A 21,567-nucleotide genomic window follows, 5' to 3' on the forward strand; every position below is an offset into this window, starting at 1 on the left:
ATATTCTATTATCATACATCAGTTACAAATTAAGTTTCAGTTCCGTGATAGATGTTCACTGAGAAAATAAAATGTATTTTTTATAAGTTCAATGATAAAAAAAAAAGTTGTGATTAGATTTAGTTGATTTTAAGCAATGCAACTTAAAACCATTTTTATGTGATTATACCCAACGTGACAAGTATAACTCTTTCATAACATGTTATGAAGATCGTATCTGTTATTTTGTGACAAAGAAAATGTACTACAGCCACCAAATGGAATAACCTTTATTCATTGTACAGGAATGAAACCTTCAGAAATTGTGTTTCTTTTCATATTTAACACTTCCCTGACAACTTCATAAAAATATTAGAAGAAACAGAATACACAACACTGTCATAGTACCTACAAACTTTTCTGACAACATATTTTACTAACCAAATATAAAGACTACATTTTCAAGCCCGTGTTTTTATAGTAGCATTATTTTGTGTGTACTAGAAAATTAAAATGGAAAAAAAATGAGAATCACAGGAACCCTAATCTTGAATGTTAGAACTTTTAATTATCTAAATATAGATGAATGTGACAAACTACTGCTTGAAACACCTTATTAAACTTTTTACAATAACTTCACTCATTTCTACAACAGCTTGTCTCATAATTATAAGTTACACTGAACAAAAATATAAACGTCCCATGTGAAATATTGGTGTCACATGAAGAGTATCACCCAAAGTTAGTGTATACTCCTTTTACTTGTACAAAATGGATATTTCTCTGGATTAGTATCCCAAAGTTGAGTCCACTACTGCCTGTGAGCATTTGCTCAGTGATGCGTTAATTTCACTGAGTGCATGGGTGTGGCATATCCAGACGCTGCTCAAACAGAATGAGCAGTACTCTGACACTCCTTATACTGGGAACAATAAAAGGCCACCTCAAAATGTCAAATTTTGACAAAAGCAGCAATGCCTCAGATGACTCCAGTCATGCGGGAACGTGCCATTGGCATGTTGGAAGCAGGAATGTCCACCAGAGCGGTCACTGAATGTTCACTATCTGACGATAGGATGATTGAGAGTTCAACAGATGGGCAGTACTGCAAATCGACCTCATCCACGTCTGACCACCCCAGCACAGGATCGCCACATCCGGCTTGTTCACATGGAGATGGTGGTGTTATGGTGTGGGCAGGCATCGTGTATGGGCAAAGAACACAATTGCACTTCATTGAGGGGAACTTGAATGGGCAACGATATCGGGATGAGATTCTCAACCCAATTGTAGTGCCGCTTGTCTGGCAGCATAATGTCACCTTCCAACATGACAATGCCTGACCACATGTTGCCAGGATCTGCACCCAGTTCCTTGAAACTGAGCACATTCCAGTTCTGGACTGGCCTGCGATTTGCCAGACATGTTGCCCGTAGAGCATCTTTGGGATGTTCTGGATCAACGTGTTAGCGACCGTGTTCCAGTTCTGGATAATGTGCGCCAGCTCCGGTGGCACTCCAGCAAGAATGGAATAACATCCCACAGGCCACCATAGACAACCTGGTGAACTCCATGTGAAGGAGATGTGTTGCTCTGACAGAAGCAAATGGTGGACACACAAAATACTGAACAGTGAATTTCTTCAACCTGACCCCTACCATGTTTGAAGGAGAGACAGTCCTGTTCATATGCCAATGTCAAGAGGTAATGGACAGTGATTTGAAGATTATTCAATAACAAGAATTGTGGTTGATTTCATATATTGCATGTCCCTAATGTTAATAAAAACTCAAAAGTCTGACATGGGGCGTTTATATTTCTGTTCAGTATATATTCCACTTTTACTTCAATTAACTGTATTGAATATTTTTGTACAATCTTTATTATATTATCTGGTCAAACCTTGCATGATTTTTTGTGGAGGGGATTATGGTAAACAAATGAACACAGTGTCCAACTGATAAACCAATGTATTTCATGATACAGCCAATTAGACTGGTAATTTAATTACTGGAATAATGTTGAATTTTGATCTTTATATGTATTTGACATTGCTGCTGGTGTGTCTTAAGTCTCGTTTTATAAGAAAGAAATCAATGAAAAAGCTGTTTCATAAACTATAAATGTTCTCTTTAATAAACTATTACATTTTTACTGACACTTTAGTAACAACTACATATCATTATGCTGAACCCTGAACTACCCCTACTAGTGCCGGACGAATCGTTCTCTCATTCAGTTTATAACCAATTTTGGTTACGATGAAAACAGTCCCAGGCTCCTTTGAAGGGTCCTGTTGTTGGAACAGTGCTTCATGTTGGTTTGGGTTGAATTTTTCTCCCTGCGGATTAATCTGATTGAGACCGTGTCTCTTGAAGACATTTTGTAGTTGGGCTTCTGTCATTTTCAGACCTTCGTACAAATTTTTTAGGTTAGGATTTTCACTGGTCAAGGAATCTTGGGGAACACTTTCTACTGCTTTACTCAATACATCAGCAATGTCCAGTAAGTCTTTACAAAAGTTCTGTATACCAAACTGTTTGGCCTCTTCTATCTGTTTCCTCATCCTCTGCCTTAAATTTTCATTTTCTGCTAATGCCCTCTTGTATTTATCCTACAAGTAACACAAAGATAAATCATTTTACAGACAAATATTAATAGTGTAGTTTATATAAACTGATATCATAACAAGAAAGCACACCTTTCTCCATTATACTAATAGAACTAATAAAATGTATTGGTGATAAGAAGTGCAGTTTTAGATGCACTGATCTAATTACTAAATATTTCCAAAACTTCTGTAAAACTCATCTGTTACTTGCAAATTCAATTCAAAGTTTTGAATTATATGACAAACACTTTTTGGTAAACACACAATTTAGATAAAATTAGATTGTGAACACCTTAAATGTGAAATTTTAATATGAAACATTTTAAACCTTGGAACCTCTGAAAAGGTTTTAAAAACCTCACCAGGGATAGTCGAAAGTTGTGGAAGGACTATTAAAAGATTTGTAAAGTCATTTAACAAAGTTTAGAATTTCTTGGGATAGTCCACGTGGTTTCATTGAGGGAAAATCTTTCCCTACAAATCTTTTGACATTCTTTGAAAATGGTAATGTATATGTAGGTGAGTGTAATAGTGTAGACTGGTGTATCTGGATTTTTAAAAAACATTTGACAAGGTGCAACACAAAAGGCTTCTAAAGCAATCGGCTCTGTAAGTGTGGAGGATAGCAAATCGGATAAAAGAGTGGCTGGATGTGTGTGTGTTTTATAGCAAAGCCACATCAGGCTACCTACTGAGTCCACCGAGGGGAATCAAACCCCTAATTTAAGTGTTGTAAATCCATAGACTTACTGCTGTACGACAGGGGACCTGACTAGAAGAATGCAGAGGGTTGGGGTTCAGTCAAACTGGATTAATGTTGTAAGTGGGGTACCTCATAGGTCAGTTTTATGCCCTTTGCTCTTTTGGCTTACTTTAATGACAGATGAAGGAATGGTCAATAAATTTGTTATTTTTACTGATGATATTAAGGTCTTGAGTGTTGCTAGCTGTCAAGAGGAAGCTGTTGTTTTACATAAGGATTTAGGCCATTTGTGAAGTCAATATCAAAATAAAATTGACTACCAAACTTGCTAGATTGATGTGGTATCTTATTAACATGTCCCAGATGAGGCTGTTTACTAGCAGTCCTACTAATATTCATTAATAAATCAATGTAAGCAGCCATGACTTCATCTAGAAGTTACTGATTATTCGTGAGGAAGACATCACTGTATAACAAGTGTAGGTTTCTTTATATTAAGTTTTACAGAATCGTAGCAGCATTTCAGTTTTCAAAAACCTACAATTTGACCCTTTCATTTCAATTCATTTTCAGATACATAATAAGAAACAAAACACATTTTAATACTATATTACTCATCTTAAAGAAAACTGATTAGGTCTGAAGAGAAATACCTTTTCTTGAAGGCAGTAAAAACTACCAAACTCTCAAGTGTTCTGGATAGAAACACACATGTTCCCATCATGTTGAAAACATTAAAATAGTTTTTAAGAAACAGCACACACTATGGTTTGTAGGTGTTGAGTGCTACCCAAATTTTTGACATTGGACCTCACATAAATCTACTTCTGTTAATTGAGACAGGAACAAAGAAGGTCCACAACCAGTTTGGTATAATACAGTTTATAAAACATTTCTAATTATCACATTAGAAAGTTATCAGTTGTGAGTGGCATAATTTTTTTTAAACAGAAAATACTAGCCAGGATTCACAATTATGTTCTTTTCATTCAAGAATGGCTAGAAATAATACAAACATTTAATCTAAATAGCTTAAATCTCATAACATTATGCATTTATATATATTATATTGGCCTTCCAGTTGTGCCTGGTTAACAGTTATAATGATGTAGTATACTTTCATTCATGTTACCGTATCCAATATTATAAAACCTTCAATCCTTACAAAGTGACATGTCTTAGCTGTGCTTTAGTATTTTGTAATATATAGTCACATTTCTATTATTATACACGTGTATATACATTATTACTATTTACAAACAAGTTTTTAAACACAGAACAGTGAATAAGAAAATAAATCAAAAAATTATTTTTCCTTGTTACAACCTTTGTATTAGGCTGCTGCTTGTTATAGCACAGATAATTTGTACAAAATTAAACTTCATATTCTGACATTACAAACACAAAATCTGAACCAGTGGTGCATCTAATATACCATGAGATACACATAAAAAACTCAGTATTTAGGGGTTTGTTTCATATTCACTTTTAAATTAAGAAATTAAATAACATATAATACTACAATCTGAATTATAAATTAAACACCACACTTACTGACATAAATCCATAAAATTTTGAATGCAAGTCAAGAAACACAATGACATGGGTTTAACTTGTAACCCACAGCAATAGGGTTAAGCACAAAGAATTCCATGTAAATATAAATATTTATGTTACCACATACACTTAAGTTAAGCAATAGGTAAATCCCCCCCCCTAGGTAATATTAGCTAGACATGACTGGAAAGTCAATATAATAATAATATATATAGTGTTATGAGACTTACGCTACTTAGACTAAACAGTTGTATTTTTGTGTTATAATATGTAGTTATTCAAACACAAAAAAGCATAATTTATATTTTCTTTGTTGTTGTTTTTACGATGATTACAAGGTTGGTCAAGTGACAAACCCCACATACTTAAGGGTATAGAAATTAAAATATAAACTCTTACTCAAAATAAAAATTTGAAATGTATTTTGGAGGTTTTAGAGATTACACAAATAATATTTGCAATTTTTGTGACAAAAATTTGTTTTTTAAACATAACATGAAGTCACTTTACACTGAAACTAGTAATGAAAATATTTTATTACATATCTGATTTTTTGAACACAAAATAAACTTTACTAAAAGTCAACCAAGTTTTGTGAAGGTATTTCAAAAGTTATAGTTAACGTGCAATGTGTAGATGAACTCTAGTACATTATAACAAGCTCACAACAAGAGTTAATTACTATCTATGTAACGCTTATTCTTTTGGTCTGTTCTACACAATTCTTACATCAATTTCTTTAATTTTTTCAATAAGCTTTTTGTTTTCTTCCTCAAGAGGGTTTACTGGGGCTTCTGCAGCATGCTGGTTTGCCTCTACTGGATCCCCCCCTTCAGGAGGCTTTTCTTTAGGGCTGGTCTTTTCACTGGATGCTGTGGTTGAACAGATCCTCACTGATGAACTGAATAAAATAAAAATTCATTAAAGTTTTATGACTTTTGAGACAGTAACATTGCAAAGTTTATCAATTATTACACTAGGTAACACAAAGTTTGTTCCTGGATAGTATATGTTATTTCTCAATTGCTTATGTTGTAAAAGTACAGAAAATGGCCATTATTCCCTTCAAACTTTGCTTTGTGACCTGGATAATGAAATTTAGAAATTAATCTATTTTCTATGTTAAAATTGGCAAATTTGCACATTTTCATTTACATAACGTCTGAATAAAACAACATATGAATCAAGATTTACATGTATTTATACTAAAGTTATATAAAAATGAACAAAAATGTTTAGAAGTGAGTTTTTCGAGATTTGCGTTGTAATGCAAATCATTTTCACATATCAGTCCCCAATTATATTATCCCATCATGTTTTTGTTATACACTCCCAGGTCAAAAAAGCAAAGTTTGAAGAGAAAAATAGGTCATTTCATTTACTTTAGGCATAAGCAATTGGGAAATAAAACTTTCTGTCCAAGAACAAGAAAAAATGAAAATTTAGTTACATATTGTTATTATTATAAAGGAGGTTCCCAACACTTACAGAAATGGTGTTACTGTCTAAACCTTTTTTCTATTTTCTAAACATGGTTTAAACTGCCTCATGAAGGGATTTTTCCAGAAATATTGCAAATAAAGTTTTCATATCAGACGTGTTTTATCAACTTTGAGCATTTCTTCTCATTATTTCAAAAACAGTGCTACTGTAATTTTGTTTTATTTGGAGGGATAAAATTTATGTGCATTTTAAAATGTTCATGTACCTTTCAGGTCCATTACTACAAATAATGTTCTTGGTGTCTAAATCATAATAAAATACAATATAATTTCTTCAGCACGTATATCTGTCTTTGTGAAACTGATGACTTTATGCTGATTGATAGAGACATACATAGTTTTCATTCTGTGTTCTTAACAGAGAGTAAGAATGGAAGATTATGTGTTTGTTTTTTTTAATATTGCTCAAAGCTACACCAGGGCTATCTGTCCCTAATTTAGCAATGTAAGACTTGAGGGAAGGTAGCTAGTCATCACCACCCACTGCCAACTCTTGGGCTACTCTTTTACCAACGAATAGCGGGATTGACTGTCACATTATAACGCCCCCATGGCTGAAAGGGCGAGCATGTTTGGTGTCACGGGAATTCGAACCTGTGACCCTATGATTAAGAGTCGAACTCCCTAACACTCTGGCCGTGCCAGAGTGAGATTATGTGTTCTGTTCGGTGATTAATTCTATAAATAATAATTAACATAATGTATTTGTTTTCCAAGACATGCTGAAATAAACTCTCCCAGCATTAACTCCTGGGTCTGTCACTACAGTACAGCATGTAATTCTAAGAACTTGTGTTAACTACTACATTATTATATTCAGTACTAATAAGGCCTATCAGCCAGTACCGAGACTGATTAAACACATTAAAATGTGACAGATATTGTTGGGGTCTAAGTTCTATTTACATCATCAACTGTTAAGGTGTCAAATAGATTACATAAGTGAATTGTAATTATTACCAATTTCATTTAAGTCACAAACCAGATTTCATAGGATAAGAATTAATAACAATATATAATATTTTTTACAATTTACTATTTCATGATTTTTCATTACTATTTTCAATTAATTCCAGTTTGTTCAGCTTAACTGGTCATTGGAACGTAAAGAAAATGATCAAAATTAGGGTTTCCAATTATTTTAAACATCCAAGTAGCTGAAATTATTGTTAGTACAGTTGTTTCAAATTCTTATTATTATTTCTTTGATAAATTCAAGTTTTTCAGCTTTAGGTCAACTCAGTTTTGTGTTAACAATCAGCTCTGGGCCAGCATGCTCAAGTGATTATAATCAGCTCTGAGCCAGCAGTCTGATGATTACAGAGGTCTCAGTTTGATTCTCGTTGTCATCAAAAATAACAATGTTTTGGAACAAGGAACTTACTGGCCCCTCTAGTGAGTACAATCAGCTCTGAGCCAGCAGTCTGGTGATTACAGAGGTTTCAGTTTGATTCTTGTTGTCATTAAATATAACAATGTTTTGGAATAAGAAACCTACTGGCCCCTCTAGTGAGTACAATCAGCTCTGAGCCAGCAGTCTGGTGATTACAGAGGTTTCAGTTTGATTCTCGCTGTCATTAAATATAACAATGTTTTGGAACAAGGAACTTGCTGGCCCCTCTAGGCTGTCCCATCCTCAAAACTAAACTATTACATAAGAGAACTTAAAGCTAACCATTATTATATATAAAGTTTTCTCTTACACTCATTTATATTTACTACCTTCACAACATCCAAGGGCAACACATTCCAGAGGTCAACCACTCTCTTAAGAAAATGAAACTTAGGAAAACTCCTACCTCACCAAAATTTGTTTCCTTATCTTATTATCCTTTCCATTAAGTATGAAAAAACATTATGCTTTAACACCTACAATTCCTTTTACACACTTAAACACTGCAATCATATCCTCTTTGTCTTCAAAAAGAAAACATCATGTGACAACTCTTTCATTCCAGACACCATTCTAATGACCATCCTTTGAACTCTTTCCAACAATTCAGTCTTTCCTATGGTGCCAAGACTGAACACAGTACTCCAAATGTGGCCTAACCACTGACCTATACAATAAAATTATAACCTCTTTAGACTCGTATTCAATATTTCTGTAAATAGAATATAAAATCCTATTTGCCCTACCACTAGCAACAGCACACTGCTTGGATAGCTTAAAGGACTGATAAACCATTACACGAAAATCTCTATTTCTTGACAACTGTTAAGGTTATTCCAATCCAAGTTATACTATACTTGTTATTCAAATTATGATAACCCACATGCATTACCTTATATTTATCATAATTAAACCCATCTGCCATTTATTTCCCCAACTAACTAAATGATCTAAATCCTTTTGTAAATCAGAAGCATCCTCTTCACAACCAGAAACACACAAGACCTTAATATCATCTGTAAATGTAATCTATTAACCATTCCTTCATCTATGTCATTAATGTAAATCAAGAAGAGTGAATGTTTTTGATCCTACAAATTTTATCACTTTTCTTCCAAAAATGTTCAAAGTGTAACCACATGCATTCTATTCTAGTTTGTATATCAAATATAATTACATTTCATTTCCTTGTTGAGTACTGAACATTCATTATACATTTTTACATTGTTAGTATAGAACTTGTATTTAAGATTGCAGTTACTACGGTGGACGAACCTCAAAAGATATTACTGGATTTACAGCAGAAAATACTGTTAACACCAAGGATACCCAACTGATAAAACAATGCATTTTAAATTTTAAAAATTAGAAATGTAACAAAAAAGCATATCTAATTAGCTATACTGATGGCCAGATTAATTTGTAGTTTCAATTTAAGTACACAGAATATTCAGAAGTTATTATTGATCAAATCATGACATTTTAACCAATTTTTAAGGCAAGAAAGATTTATAATGAACAGAACAGAACTTTGAATAACTCAAGATTATGTCAAACAAACAAAAAATGAACTTGTATCCAAGTATACTAAGATTTAATTATTTTATCCTTAATAATACATTTTAGTGGATAATTTATTGTATGTTCCTTCTGAATATTTTAAAATAAATTTCAAGTTTTTCTTTACCCAAGACAGTGACTTTGAAGGGCGTTTTTTTGTTTTGTTTTCTACAGTGATGATTGTTTCAGTTCATTGATGGAAACACAAGTTCAAACAAGTAATAAATGTAGCCTTATCATGCTGGACAATGTCTCTCACTTATAACCACTGCTAAGACATTAGTTTTCTCAACCTGCACTTTAACAGAACTCTCGGCTACATTTTCCATATTATAATCATAGTTTGCTAGATCATTCTAAAATTCTTACAAACAGCCAAATACTTTCTTTGCAAGTAGACACGACTACCGATGTTCCCTTTGAAGAATTTATCTAGTAACGGTCATACACTTCTGGCAGTCAAAAATATTTGTTTATATATTTGAATAATTTTCCAAATATTTTTTCCATCTAGAAAGCTCTTAATATTTCTTTATTTTTTCAAAGACTCATCAAACTCATGTATTCTCAAATGTTTTGAAAAAAAAATTTATTTAAAACAAGGAATGACATATTCAATGAAATGACACTTGATGACAAAACTAGTCAACATGGTCTCCATTTTATTTTTAAACAAAACTGTGTTGAGAGGGGATACATGATATTATAGGCCTAACAGTTAATAATATAATAGTTTCTAGTGAGAACAGTAGGACTAGGGGACACAAATATGTAAATAAATTTTGATAGGGTAACAGTCATCTTCAGCTAAGACTTTTATTTTTCAGTGTGGTTGGCCTTTGGAATGGGTTGTCTTCAGATGTTGAAGAAACAGAAAATGTAAAATAAAGCTTATTAAGTATATGAATAGCAAGGGCTCATATTAAGTAGTTTTTTCTAATTTATTCATTTATTTATAGTTTTCAGTTTAGTTTAGAGGATGGAACAGCCAAGATTGACCAATAGATCCCATGTTTTCTCAAACCACTGTTATAAAACATGCTGACATCTATTGTAGAGGACCACTTGTTATCCATCCATTATTAATATTCAAGTCAGTTCTAAACAAGTCAAAATGAATTTAAAACAGATGGCTATGAGAACACAACAGTTATGAAAAAAATACTATAATAATTTATCAACAGGCACTTTCTGGTAGTTTTTTTGTACATAGTGACACATCTTTCAATCGTATCCCAAAGTTTCATTTAAAAAAACATAGCATTCAAGTATGGTGTTTGTTTGTTTTTTCATTTCGTCTGTAATTATTACCACAGATAGTTACTGACTAGTTATATCTACTAACAGAGAAGTATATATGTATAGTGTTTTTTACTAGATATCTGACCATTTTTTAAAATACTTGAAAACTAACTGGCCCAAAAAATAAATATTCAAGGCCTGTATTTTAAGTTTAGCTATCCACACATATGGTAACAATCTACGTAACCAAGAGTTTAGAGTAAATCACATGATATACCGGCTTATGCAATAATATACCAATATTAGTATTATCACTACTATCAACTGCATACACGCGCTGTTGCAGTCTCATTGTCTTCAATCAGTAACGATAAATTTGAAGTCATATGAACTTAATTATATAATACTGTTAATTATTAATGCTTACAAACATTACGAACCATAGTGATATAATACTAGCACTGCCACCAGCAGGCCGTAAACTGTAACATTTTAAATAATTAGGTTATGTAAAGAATGACTAAAATAATATTCATAAGTTGTATGAGCACGTGGCAGTATCAAAGAAACATTAATTAATAAATAATTCAGCTTCTTAACTTTAAGTCTTTAATAGTATTAATACAAATGAATAATTACCTTCTTGAAGAACCATACAAAATATTTTAGAAAACCTAGGAGCAAGACTATAAAACCGTCTCGCAAGACTAATGCAAGAAGACACCGTTGCTGCCATATTTTTTTTTGTCCAAATAACAGCGCCCTCTCAACGTAATAAAACGTTTATTATAATAATTATATCCCACAAGCTACGCAGTGGGCCATGCAGTCTTAACAGTGGTCTTTTTTCAATTTGATAGATTCTGATTAATTTAAGATTCTACCAAAGATCATGTGTTGACCTAGTATTCCTGAAGCATTTTAATATCATAATTAATAATTACAGTAAATTAAAAAAAAATTATATTTTCAGCTAATTATAGCAGACTGTCCCAATTTTAATTTAATGTTACAAATCAAGTGTATTAAAATACATTAAATATTTACAAAATATGGTAACTATCTTCCGCTTTATACCGGAAGGATTAGTGGGGTAAACTACACAAAACTTAACTCAGCGGACAGTCACAGTCAGACGTTTCCCTTTAAGTAATCAATATTAAATTAAAATAGTATATACAGGATCTCACATGAGTTTGTTGAAAGGAAGACATCTTCGTCAGTTAACAAGTCTAGTGTTCTAATTTAAGTGAAATGTCTGACTTATATGACTAGCACTAACCATGTGACTGATTCATTTTCATTTTGGAGGAGAAGAGACCGTAACCTCTAGATACTACTTGCTCTTCCACTGGAAAATACAACGGCGGTTGACCTTTTTAGACGACGTGCAACATTACAGTAATACTACCTGCAGATAGAACATATATTAGAAGATCATAAAGGAACTAGGGCAGTGGTTCCCAACCAGGGGTGCTCGCATCCCTGGGGGTGCGTGATAGCGTTCCAGGGGGTGAGAGATAACATTTGTTTTGGCCACCTTCATCTTTATTTTTAAATAAATAATTGCTGTGAGAGGTGCGAGAACATGTTAAATTTTTTTAGGGGTGCAGGGCATAAAAAAGGTTGGGAACCATTGAACTAGGGTATCTAAAATGAAGCCAACATGAGTGAAAAATGCGTAAACTAAGTATAAACCACATATTTTGAAATATTCTGCATTAAAATAGCAAGATAAGCATAATATACCTGTATACTACACGTATTCTTCCCGCTATGTTTCTGGCTTGTTCTCAAGCAGACGATTAAATTTTACTTTTAAAACAGTTAGTTTTGGACTTAGGATATGACCACGAAGCGCATATAATTTCTCCCATCTATGTACGTGTTTCCATACAGTGTAAACAATACCATTCATAAATAAATAACTATAATCCTGAGAAATAAACACGAAACAATCTATCATTCGTTTCACCACTGTCACTTTGTAACACTGATTTCAATTAGTTCTAACCTTTATTAGTAATATCTGACTACTAAACAGAAAACCTTTTAGTTCATAAATGAAATGATAAAATTAAATAATGTTCAGAAATGAAATAATATATATATATATATATACACGTAAATAAAAGATGTTTTGAATAACAAGTACTAAACATAAATAACAAAATAACTTCCCCAAGGAGTTAAAAAAAATCAAAATAACCGTAACTTGAACATCAAACTCTGTAACTATAATTTAGGCCAAGCATGGCCACTTGGGTTAAGGAGTTCGACTCGTAATATGAGGATTGCGGGTTCGAATCCCCGTTGCACCAAACATGCTCGCCCTTTCAGCCGTGGGGGCGTTATAACTGACGTCCAATCCCACTATTCGTTGGGAAAAGAGTAGCCCAAGAGTTGGTGATGGGTGGTGATGTCTAGCTGCCTTCCCTCTAGTCTTACACTGCTTAATTAAGAACAGCTAGCGCAGGTAGCCCTTGAGTAGCTTTGCGCGAAATTCAAAACAAACAAACAAACTATAATTTAATAGTAACACATTTTATGATGAAATAATAAGCACTGGTTCGATGAAAATGAAACACTTTCAAAGCATACAATAAAACTGTATAGAATAATCCATTTAAGTATGATTTAAGATATAACATTATAGAAATGAAGTAAAATAAAACCCTTATTAATATACGAAAGGAAATACAATACACATAGGAAATAAAATTATATAAATAAATATAAGTAAAATCTTTATTAATGAAAAATACAAAAGATATATAAATAAATAATAATGACGAAAATAAAACCTTTAACAATGTAGTACTACTTGATACAAGAATAAAGAACTTTTAAATAATGCATAGTACGAAAACAAAATCTTTAACATTGACAATTACATATTAAAAATAACTTTACCAAAAATTATTTGCTCCCTTTAGAAAAGTATAAATTAACACCCTATGTTTAAATAAACTATTTAAAATATATTTTAAAAATGGTCAACGCCAGGCTCCTTTGTCATCTTTAGATGAAAACACATCAAAATAATATTTTGCTCAATTACAAATGAAATGGGACTAAAATTATAAGAAATAATCGAATTAATATATTTTTTACATTGGTTTGTCTTTGAATTTCGCGCAAAGCTACACGAGGGATATCTGCACTGGCCGTCCCTGATTTAGCAGTGTAAGACTAGAGGGAAAGCAGCTAGTCATCACCACCCACCACCAACTCTTAGACTACTATTTTACCATCACAATTATAACTCCCCCACGCCTGAAAAAGGCGAGAATGTTTGGTATCACAGGGATTCGAATCCGCGACCCTCAGATTATGAATCGAGTGTTTAACCATCTGGCCATGCCGGGCTATCTTTTACATTAGTCTTGAAGAACGAAACACTAAAACATTAAACGAAACCCTCTAAAATATAATCCACAAAACGAAATACAAGAAAAACTTTAAACTTTAAAGCAAACCACTCTCATTAAATCAATACACATAATATTCAAATTGTTTATTGAACAATTGTTTATTGTACCTTGTTGATGTGTCTTTCTACTTCAGTTTTTCATTACAGTCTTTCGGTACCTCTTTAAATGTACTGTAATAGTCTCCTCTACACGTCTCTTATAGCTTCATGGATTTTTCTTCAATAAGAGTTATTTTTGTTCTTATTTATTCTTTAAATATTATGTCTGTTTCTTTTAACTCCTCTCTTAAAATTTAACCTATTATCTCTTGATCTTTTAATTTTTCTATCTCTTACTTATTGGTTTCCTTTTCAAATTTTTGTATTTTTTCTTGGTCTTCTTTGACAGTTTTATCATTTCCAGTTTCGCTTCTTCGAAGTTGAACTTTAGTCAAAGACAAAGTTTTATTTTCTCCAAAATACTACCACTTATGACACTAATTGTAATGTGTTTTGTCACCAAATGAGTTCTTTTGGATTATTTGGTAAAAAAATAATACTAAGTCCGGTCTACGTTACGATAAAACGGGAATTAATTTCTTATACAATGTTTCAACAGGCTATGAATATGATCCTTTGGACACGAGTTGCAGGTTAAAGTTCACAAACAACACTGCAACAGAAATTCCAAGGTTAATGATGCCTATTTCGAGTTTACAAGTAACTCGGGTTAAAAATTGTACAACTAAATTAATCAGTTAAACTGATGCGATAACATTCAATTCTAAAAACTGAATCACTCATTTAAAACTGAATGACTTCTCGTTAACTACTTACTGACTAACTGAACTGACTCAATCCAATCCAATTTGTGGCAGTATTTTAGGTTTAAGACTTTTTCAGCCTTAAAGAAAATCTGGATCCTGAAAGACAACCTGGAATGATTAGAAACTTTGATTTCTCTTCACCCCGTGTAATGAAAGGTTTAAACCAAATGGATGTGTAAGATGTATAAGGTGTAAAATGTAAGATGTAAGATGTGTAAGATGCAAGGTGTAAGATGTGTAAGATGTAAGATGCAAGATGTAAGATGTAAGGTGCAAGATGTAAGATGTGTAAGATGCAAGGTGTAAGATGTAAGGTGTGTAAGGTGTAAGATGTTAGATGCAAGGTGTAAGATGTAAGGTGTGTAAGGTGTAAGATGTAAGATGTGTAAGATGTAAGATGCCTTTGGGCTTAATTTTATTTAAACGCAAAAAGTGTTTTGATGGAACCTGTTATTCATACTTATAACATTCTCGCCTTTTAATTACTGCACGAATTTTCCAAAACATAATATCATACTCATACTAGCAAACTGCTAGATTAATACATGGAACATGTAGCTTATAACATACTAGCAAACTGCTAGATTAATACATGGAACATGTAGCTTATAACATACTGTTTCTAACTCCTGCCGAAATTACTTTCATAACCTTCTCTGTGGCAATGATCCCATAATTTGCTGCCACCTATAATCCATCAAACGTAACACAGTTTTTCATTTCAGACGTCATAAGATATATAATCTTTTGCAGAATTTAGCTGAGCTAAGACATTTCAACAAACATTTTCATCAGACACGATTAATACTTGTGCAACTCTCTCATCATATATAGAATCTGACATACTTTCTGAGCACAGAGGGGAATATCTTAGGTAGCATACTCTTTCACCATTAGATCAAATAGTAATTCTCTCGTATCAAAAAATGCAGTTAGTGGCTCATAAAGCTATGGCCGCAATGTTCTTTCAGTCATTGATTTTTCAAACACCATCCTAACGTTTGAATAAATCCAATATTAAGTAGCTATTTCTTTCAGTATCACTCTACTTGATAGCTCAGAAAGCAAAATTGGACAAGCCCCCTCGATCACATTTATCTTATGATCAAAAATCTGCCCTAAATGTGTAATAATCAAATGAAAATCGTCCAATATACACCATACATGGTAATTTATTGTACCATCCAATGTCTTGAAGGCAAGGATTACATTGCTGTGCAACTGAATTTTCAAACTCCTAGCTACGAGTTTCAGTTGTGCAATATACTTTTACATTTAATGATAGAATTTTCTCACCTGGACCATTGTGAGCAGCTAGATAAGCATCATGGTCTTCGTCTTATTTATAGATTTTTATCTCAGACTCTTGATGTAACCATTGAATAAGAGGTTTGTTTATGACATATGAATGCAGTTCATCAACAAATTATAACATCTGTGTAAATTGGATGTAGGAAGATATTAAATATTTACTAATCCTTTATACACTTAGTAAATAATCCTTACTGCAATACCTATTTACAGAATTTATCTAAACGTGGTTCTTCTTCTGTGTCAAACCTCTTTAGTTGCGATCTTAATAGTTCAAAGGGTTGATAAAGAAACTTGTACAGGCTGGTAAAAGTTTACTATTCATATTTGGAATGATCGACGATAAAGGTAATCTAGGGATTGTGGAGCACCACACTTGGACAGTGGTCTGATTTAAAAGTGTTGTATTATATTATTCTTTGTCTAGTCCTTTTCATAAACATGATTAGAAAGCCTTCCTCCTACCCCAGCAGTCAATATGGAGTTGCTATGAAAATAAGAAAGAGTTAGTTTGGTATTAAATATACACTACATATGGATAAGATTTTGTTTTATTTTTTGGCTTGTGTAATTTTCCTACCTTTACTCTTCGTGTTTATTGTAAGTCTCTGTGTAACGCTTCCGAAACCATTGTTGTGGATACTTTGTTTCTTTTTGTGGGAGATTGGCGAATCTGAAAACCGGAAACAAAAGTTTGAAAAAAATTCTATAGTTTCATTCAAACTATTTTTTTTTTTCAAATAGTTTTGGGTTTCTTTGCAATCTTTGCCTTTTAATTTCTTTCAAATGATCTTTGTAAGGTAAGAAAACATAACTATTCATCTGCGTTTTATATATAAATACTATTTAACAATCTTAAATGGAAATGGCATAATGCAGACGAAACCATTGTGAGCCACAAAGGTTTGCAAACGGAGCAACTCATTTTATTGTTTTTCTTGGTACAAAGATACACAATAGACTATTTCTGCTTTACCAATCATCAGGAATCAAAACCAGGATTTTGCATCGCAAGCTTTCCCCTGTACCCCAAGGTTTTATTGGATTGTTGTTAAAAACAAAGCTATACAATGGGCTATCCGTGTTCTGCCCATCCCGGATATCGAAACCCAATTTTTAGTGTCGTAAACCTGCTGAGCAGATGAAGGAGCGTTAATTTTTTTGTGGTGGAATAATATTAAAATATTATGAGTGTTGAAAATTATTATACGTTTGTGAAGCCTTCAGATTGTACTTATGTAACTTTAGGGTTAACTGACATAGAAAAGATAAAACTAAACTAATAGAAAAATCTTGCGGAAGTAAGATTTGATTCGATGTATAGGCCAGTGTTGAGAATACATGAGGGAAAGGTAAGTCCATTATAACCTTAGGGAAGTTTAAAAGTGCATTATAATTAATATTAGGCCCGGCATGGCCAAGTGTGTTAAGGCGTTCGACTCGTAATCCGAAGGTCGCGGGTTCAAATCGCGGTCGCACTAAACATGCTCGCCCTTTCAGCCGTGGGGGCGTTATAATGTGACGGTAAATCCCACTATTCGTTGGTAAAAGAGTAGCCCAAGTGTTGGCGGTGGGTGGTGATGACTAGCTGCCTTCCCTCTAGTCTTACACTGCTATATTAGGGACGGCTAGCGCAGATAGCCCTCGAGTAGCTTTGTCGAAATTCAAAAAGGAAAAAGGAAAGGAAGTAATTAATATTATACTTGGAGAGAAGGCCGCGAGAAAGGAAAGAATCGAGCTGAAGAAGACTGGAAGGAGAGCATGCTTGACGGTGCTGCTGGTTTCATAGGGCTGGAACAACGGCTGGTAAATGCATACGAAGCGAAACAGACCAAGTCTGCGATGGAAATAAGATGTACTACATTACCATTCAAATAAAATTAAAAAATAACACATTTTTTAAACGTTTAGTGCAATAACATATACCGTATTTTTATTTTAAATAAGATAAAAATTAATCATTTTCAGAGCGGTTAACAAAATAAAATGTTCTATATCACCATTTAAATAAGTTTCTATATAGCTGTTTTCTGAATAAAGTAAAAAAATAACAGTTCCGCACTAATTAAGATAATATAAAGCGTAAAATACCTGAGTAACATATATATTAATGATAAATATGACTATTAGGATTTTGTTTAAAAAAAACTATGAAGCTGAACTTGATAAACACCCAATTTCTTCGAGCTCTGAACAAAATATATACTGATGTCGTTTACGGGCACTAGATGGCAGGATACCCAATGTTTGGAATTTGTACTCAAAGGCGTATATGTGTGTTTTCTTACAGTAATGCCGCATCGGGCTATCTACTGCGTCCACCGAAGAGAATGAAAATCCTGATTTTAGCGTTGTAACTCCGTAGATTTACCGCAGTACCATCGGGGTACTATTACAAGGCACATGGTTAGGAATATACTTCTTTTATTGTATTGCCGACTGTATATCGTGATCCTGTAGCTATTTACCTTTTGACACATTAAGATCACTCTATGTTTCCATACAGTAACTGAAGTAACAAACCTTCAGTTGACATCATTTTTAATTTCACCCTTCAATAACTACTTTATAAAATTTCTTTAGTAAGAAATATTTAGGTAATGTTTTCAACTATTGTAAGTATATGATAATCATTTTACTTACATGAGACTTACGCAGTACAATTTCATTTGAAGTTAATACAAAACTTTAGGCCGGCAGGGCTTAGTGGTTAGGACCAATCAACTAGCAATCTGAGGGTCGTGGGTTGGAATCACCGAACTTGTTCCAATTTTCATCTGTGAAAGCGAGATAATGTCACGGTCAATCCCACTATACGTTGGTAAAAGAGTCTGGTGGTAAGTGGTGATGACTAGCTGTTTTCCCTCTAATGTTCACTACTACATTAGGGATATTTAGCGCAGATAGACCTCGTGTAGCTTTGTGCAAAATTCAAAACAACCTAAACCTAACCAAGTAGACAAGGAAAATATACATATTTGCAAAAAATAAAACAATCTACCAGGACCCGATTTACAGTTCAGGAGTGAAGACTGATGAGTGTTTGAATTTGACCTTACCAAATCGATAAATGATCTAAAGCCCGAAACAGCAGTTTATTCGAGTTCAAACTCAGAGAAACTGGCCAGTTTCGTTCTAATAACAAAATGCTCGATGAAAAAAGGCTGTATTTTGTTTTCTTTGATATCCCATCTCATTATGATTTTTTACATACATTGCTCAGCACATAGTTACAAAACAGACTATCTGCGCTATGCCCACCACATGCTATTATTTATCAGTAAATATTACATAAACGTTACTATTATTTTCTGTTAATAAAACACACCTGTTGCTGTTATTTATGTGTAAATAAAACACAACTGTTGCTGTTATTTATGTGTTAATAAAACACAACTGTTGCTGTTATTTATGTGTAAATAAAACACAACTGTTGCTCTTATTTATGTGTAAATAAAACACAACTGTTGCTCTTATTTATGTGTAAATAAAACATAACTGTTGCTGTCATTTATGTGTAAATAAAACACAACTGTTGCTATTGTTTATGTGTAAATAAAACACAACTGTTGCTGTTATTTATGTGTATATAAAACACAACTGTTGCTCTTATTTATCTGTAAATAAAATACAACTGTTGCTGTTATTTATTTGTAAATAAAACACAACTGTTGCTGTTATTTATGTGTTAATAAAACACAACTGTTGCTGTTATTTATCTGTAAATAAAACACAACTGTTGCTGTTATTTATCTGTAAATAAAACACAACTGTTGCTGTTATTTATGTGTTAATAAAACACAACTGTTGCTCTTATTTATGGGTAAATAAAACACAACTGTTGCTGTTATTTATGTGTAAATAAAACACAACTGTTGCTATTGTTTATGTGTAAATAAAACACAACTGTTGCTGTTATTTATGTGTTAATAAAACACAACTGTTGCTCTTATTTATCTGTAAATAAAACACAACTGTTGCTGTTATTTATGTGTATATAAAACACAACTGTTGCTCTTATTTATCTGTAAATAAAATACAACTGTTGCTGTTATTTATTTGTAAATAAAACACAACTGTTGCTGTTATTTATGTGTTAATAAAACACAACTGTTGCTCTTATTTATCTGTAAATAAAACACAACTGTTGCTGTTATTTATCTGTAAATAAAACACAACTGTTGCTGTTATTTATGAGTTAATAAAACACAACTGTTGCTGTTATTTATCTGTAAATAAAAGACAACTGTTGCTCTTATTTTTGTGTAAATAAAACACAACTGTTGCTCTTATTTATGTGTAAATAAAACACAACTGTTGCTGTTATTTATGTGTAAATAAAACACAACTGTTGCTATTATTATGTGTAAATAAAAAACAACTGTTGCTGTTATTTATGTGTTAATAAAACACAACTGTTGCTATTGTTTATGTGTAAATAAAACACAACTGTTGCTCTTATTTATGTGTAAATAAAACACAACTGTTGCTCTTATTTATGTGTAAATAAAACATAACTGTTGCTGTCATTTATGTGTAAATAAAACACAACTGTTGCTATTGTTTATGTGTAAATAAAACACAACTGTTGCTGTTATTTATGTGTATATAAAACACAACTGTTGCTCTTATTTATCTGTAAATAAAATACAACTGTTGCTGTTATTTATTTGTAAATAAAACACAACTGTTGCTGTTATTTATGTGTTAATAAAACACAACTGTTGCTGTTATTTATCTGTAAATAAAACACAACTGTTGCTGTTATTTATCTGTAAATAAAACACAACTGTTGCTGTTATTTATGTGTTAATAAAACACAACTGTTGCTCTTATTTATGTGTAAATAAAACACAACTGTTGCTGTTATTTATGTGTAAATAAAACACAACTGTTGCTGTTATTTATCTGTAAATAAAACACAACTGTTGCTGGTATTTATGTGTAAATAAAACACAACTGTTGCTCTTATTTATGTGTAAATAAAACACAACTGTTGCTATTATTATGTGTAAATAAAAAACAACTGTTGCTGTTATTTATCTGTAAATAAAACACAACTGTTGCTGTTATTTATGTGTTAATAAAACACAACTGTTGCTCTTATTTATGTGTAAATAAAACACAACTGTTGCTGTTATTTATGTGTAAATAAAACACAACTGTTGCTGTTATTTATCTGTAAATAAAACACAACTGTTGCTGGTATTTATGTGTAAATAAAACACAACTGTTGCTGTTATTTATGTGTAAATAAAACACAACTGTTGCTATTATTATGTGTAAATAAAAAACAACTGTTGCTGTTATTTATGTGTTAAATAAAACAACACAACTGTTGCTCTTATTTATCTGTAAATAAAACACAACTGTTGCTGTTATTTATGTGTAAATAAAACACAACTGTTGCTATTATTATGTGTAAATAAAAAACAACTGTTGCTGTTATTTATGTGTTAATAAAACACAA

At 32.4% G+C, this 21,567-nt stretch overlaps 1 protein-coding gene across 2 annotated transcripts; it reads right to left on the bottom strand.

Annotated features, from left to right (window-relative positions):
• Window positions 1-253: 253 nt before the first annotated feature.
• On the bottom strand, window positions 254-11,305 carry LOC143223753 (grpE protein homolog 1, mitochondrial-like). Of its 2 annotated transcripts, none has more exons than XM_076452143.1 (3): window positions 11,187-11,305; window positions 5,580-5,751; window positions 254-2,593 (listed from the first exon to the last, which is right to left on the bottom strand). In XM_076452143.1, exon 3 carries the CDS (start codon window positions 2,543-2,545, stop codon window positions 2,162-2,164), a length of 384 nt encoding a protein of 127 aa, XP_076308258.1. In that variant the 5' UTR covers window positions 2,546-2,593; window positions 5,580-5,751; window positions 11,187-11,305; the 3' UTR covers window positions 254-2,161. The 2 variants fall into 2 exon arrangements, with proteins under 2 accessions (XP_076308258.1, XP_076308259.1); XM_076452144.1 differs by lacking the exon at window positions 11,187-11,305 and adding an exon at window positions 10,975-10,999.
• Between the last annotated feature and the right edge of the window lie 10,262 nt (window positions 11,306-21,567).

This window comes from Tachypleus tridentatus, chromosome 8, assembly GCF_004210375.1.
Source record: "Tachypleus tridentatus isolate NWPU-2018 chromosome 8, ASM421037v1, whole genome shotgun sequence".
Lineage (NCBI taxonomy): Eukaryota > Metazoa > Arthropoda > Merostomata > Xiphosura > Limulidae > Tachypleus > Tachypleus tridentatus.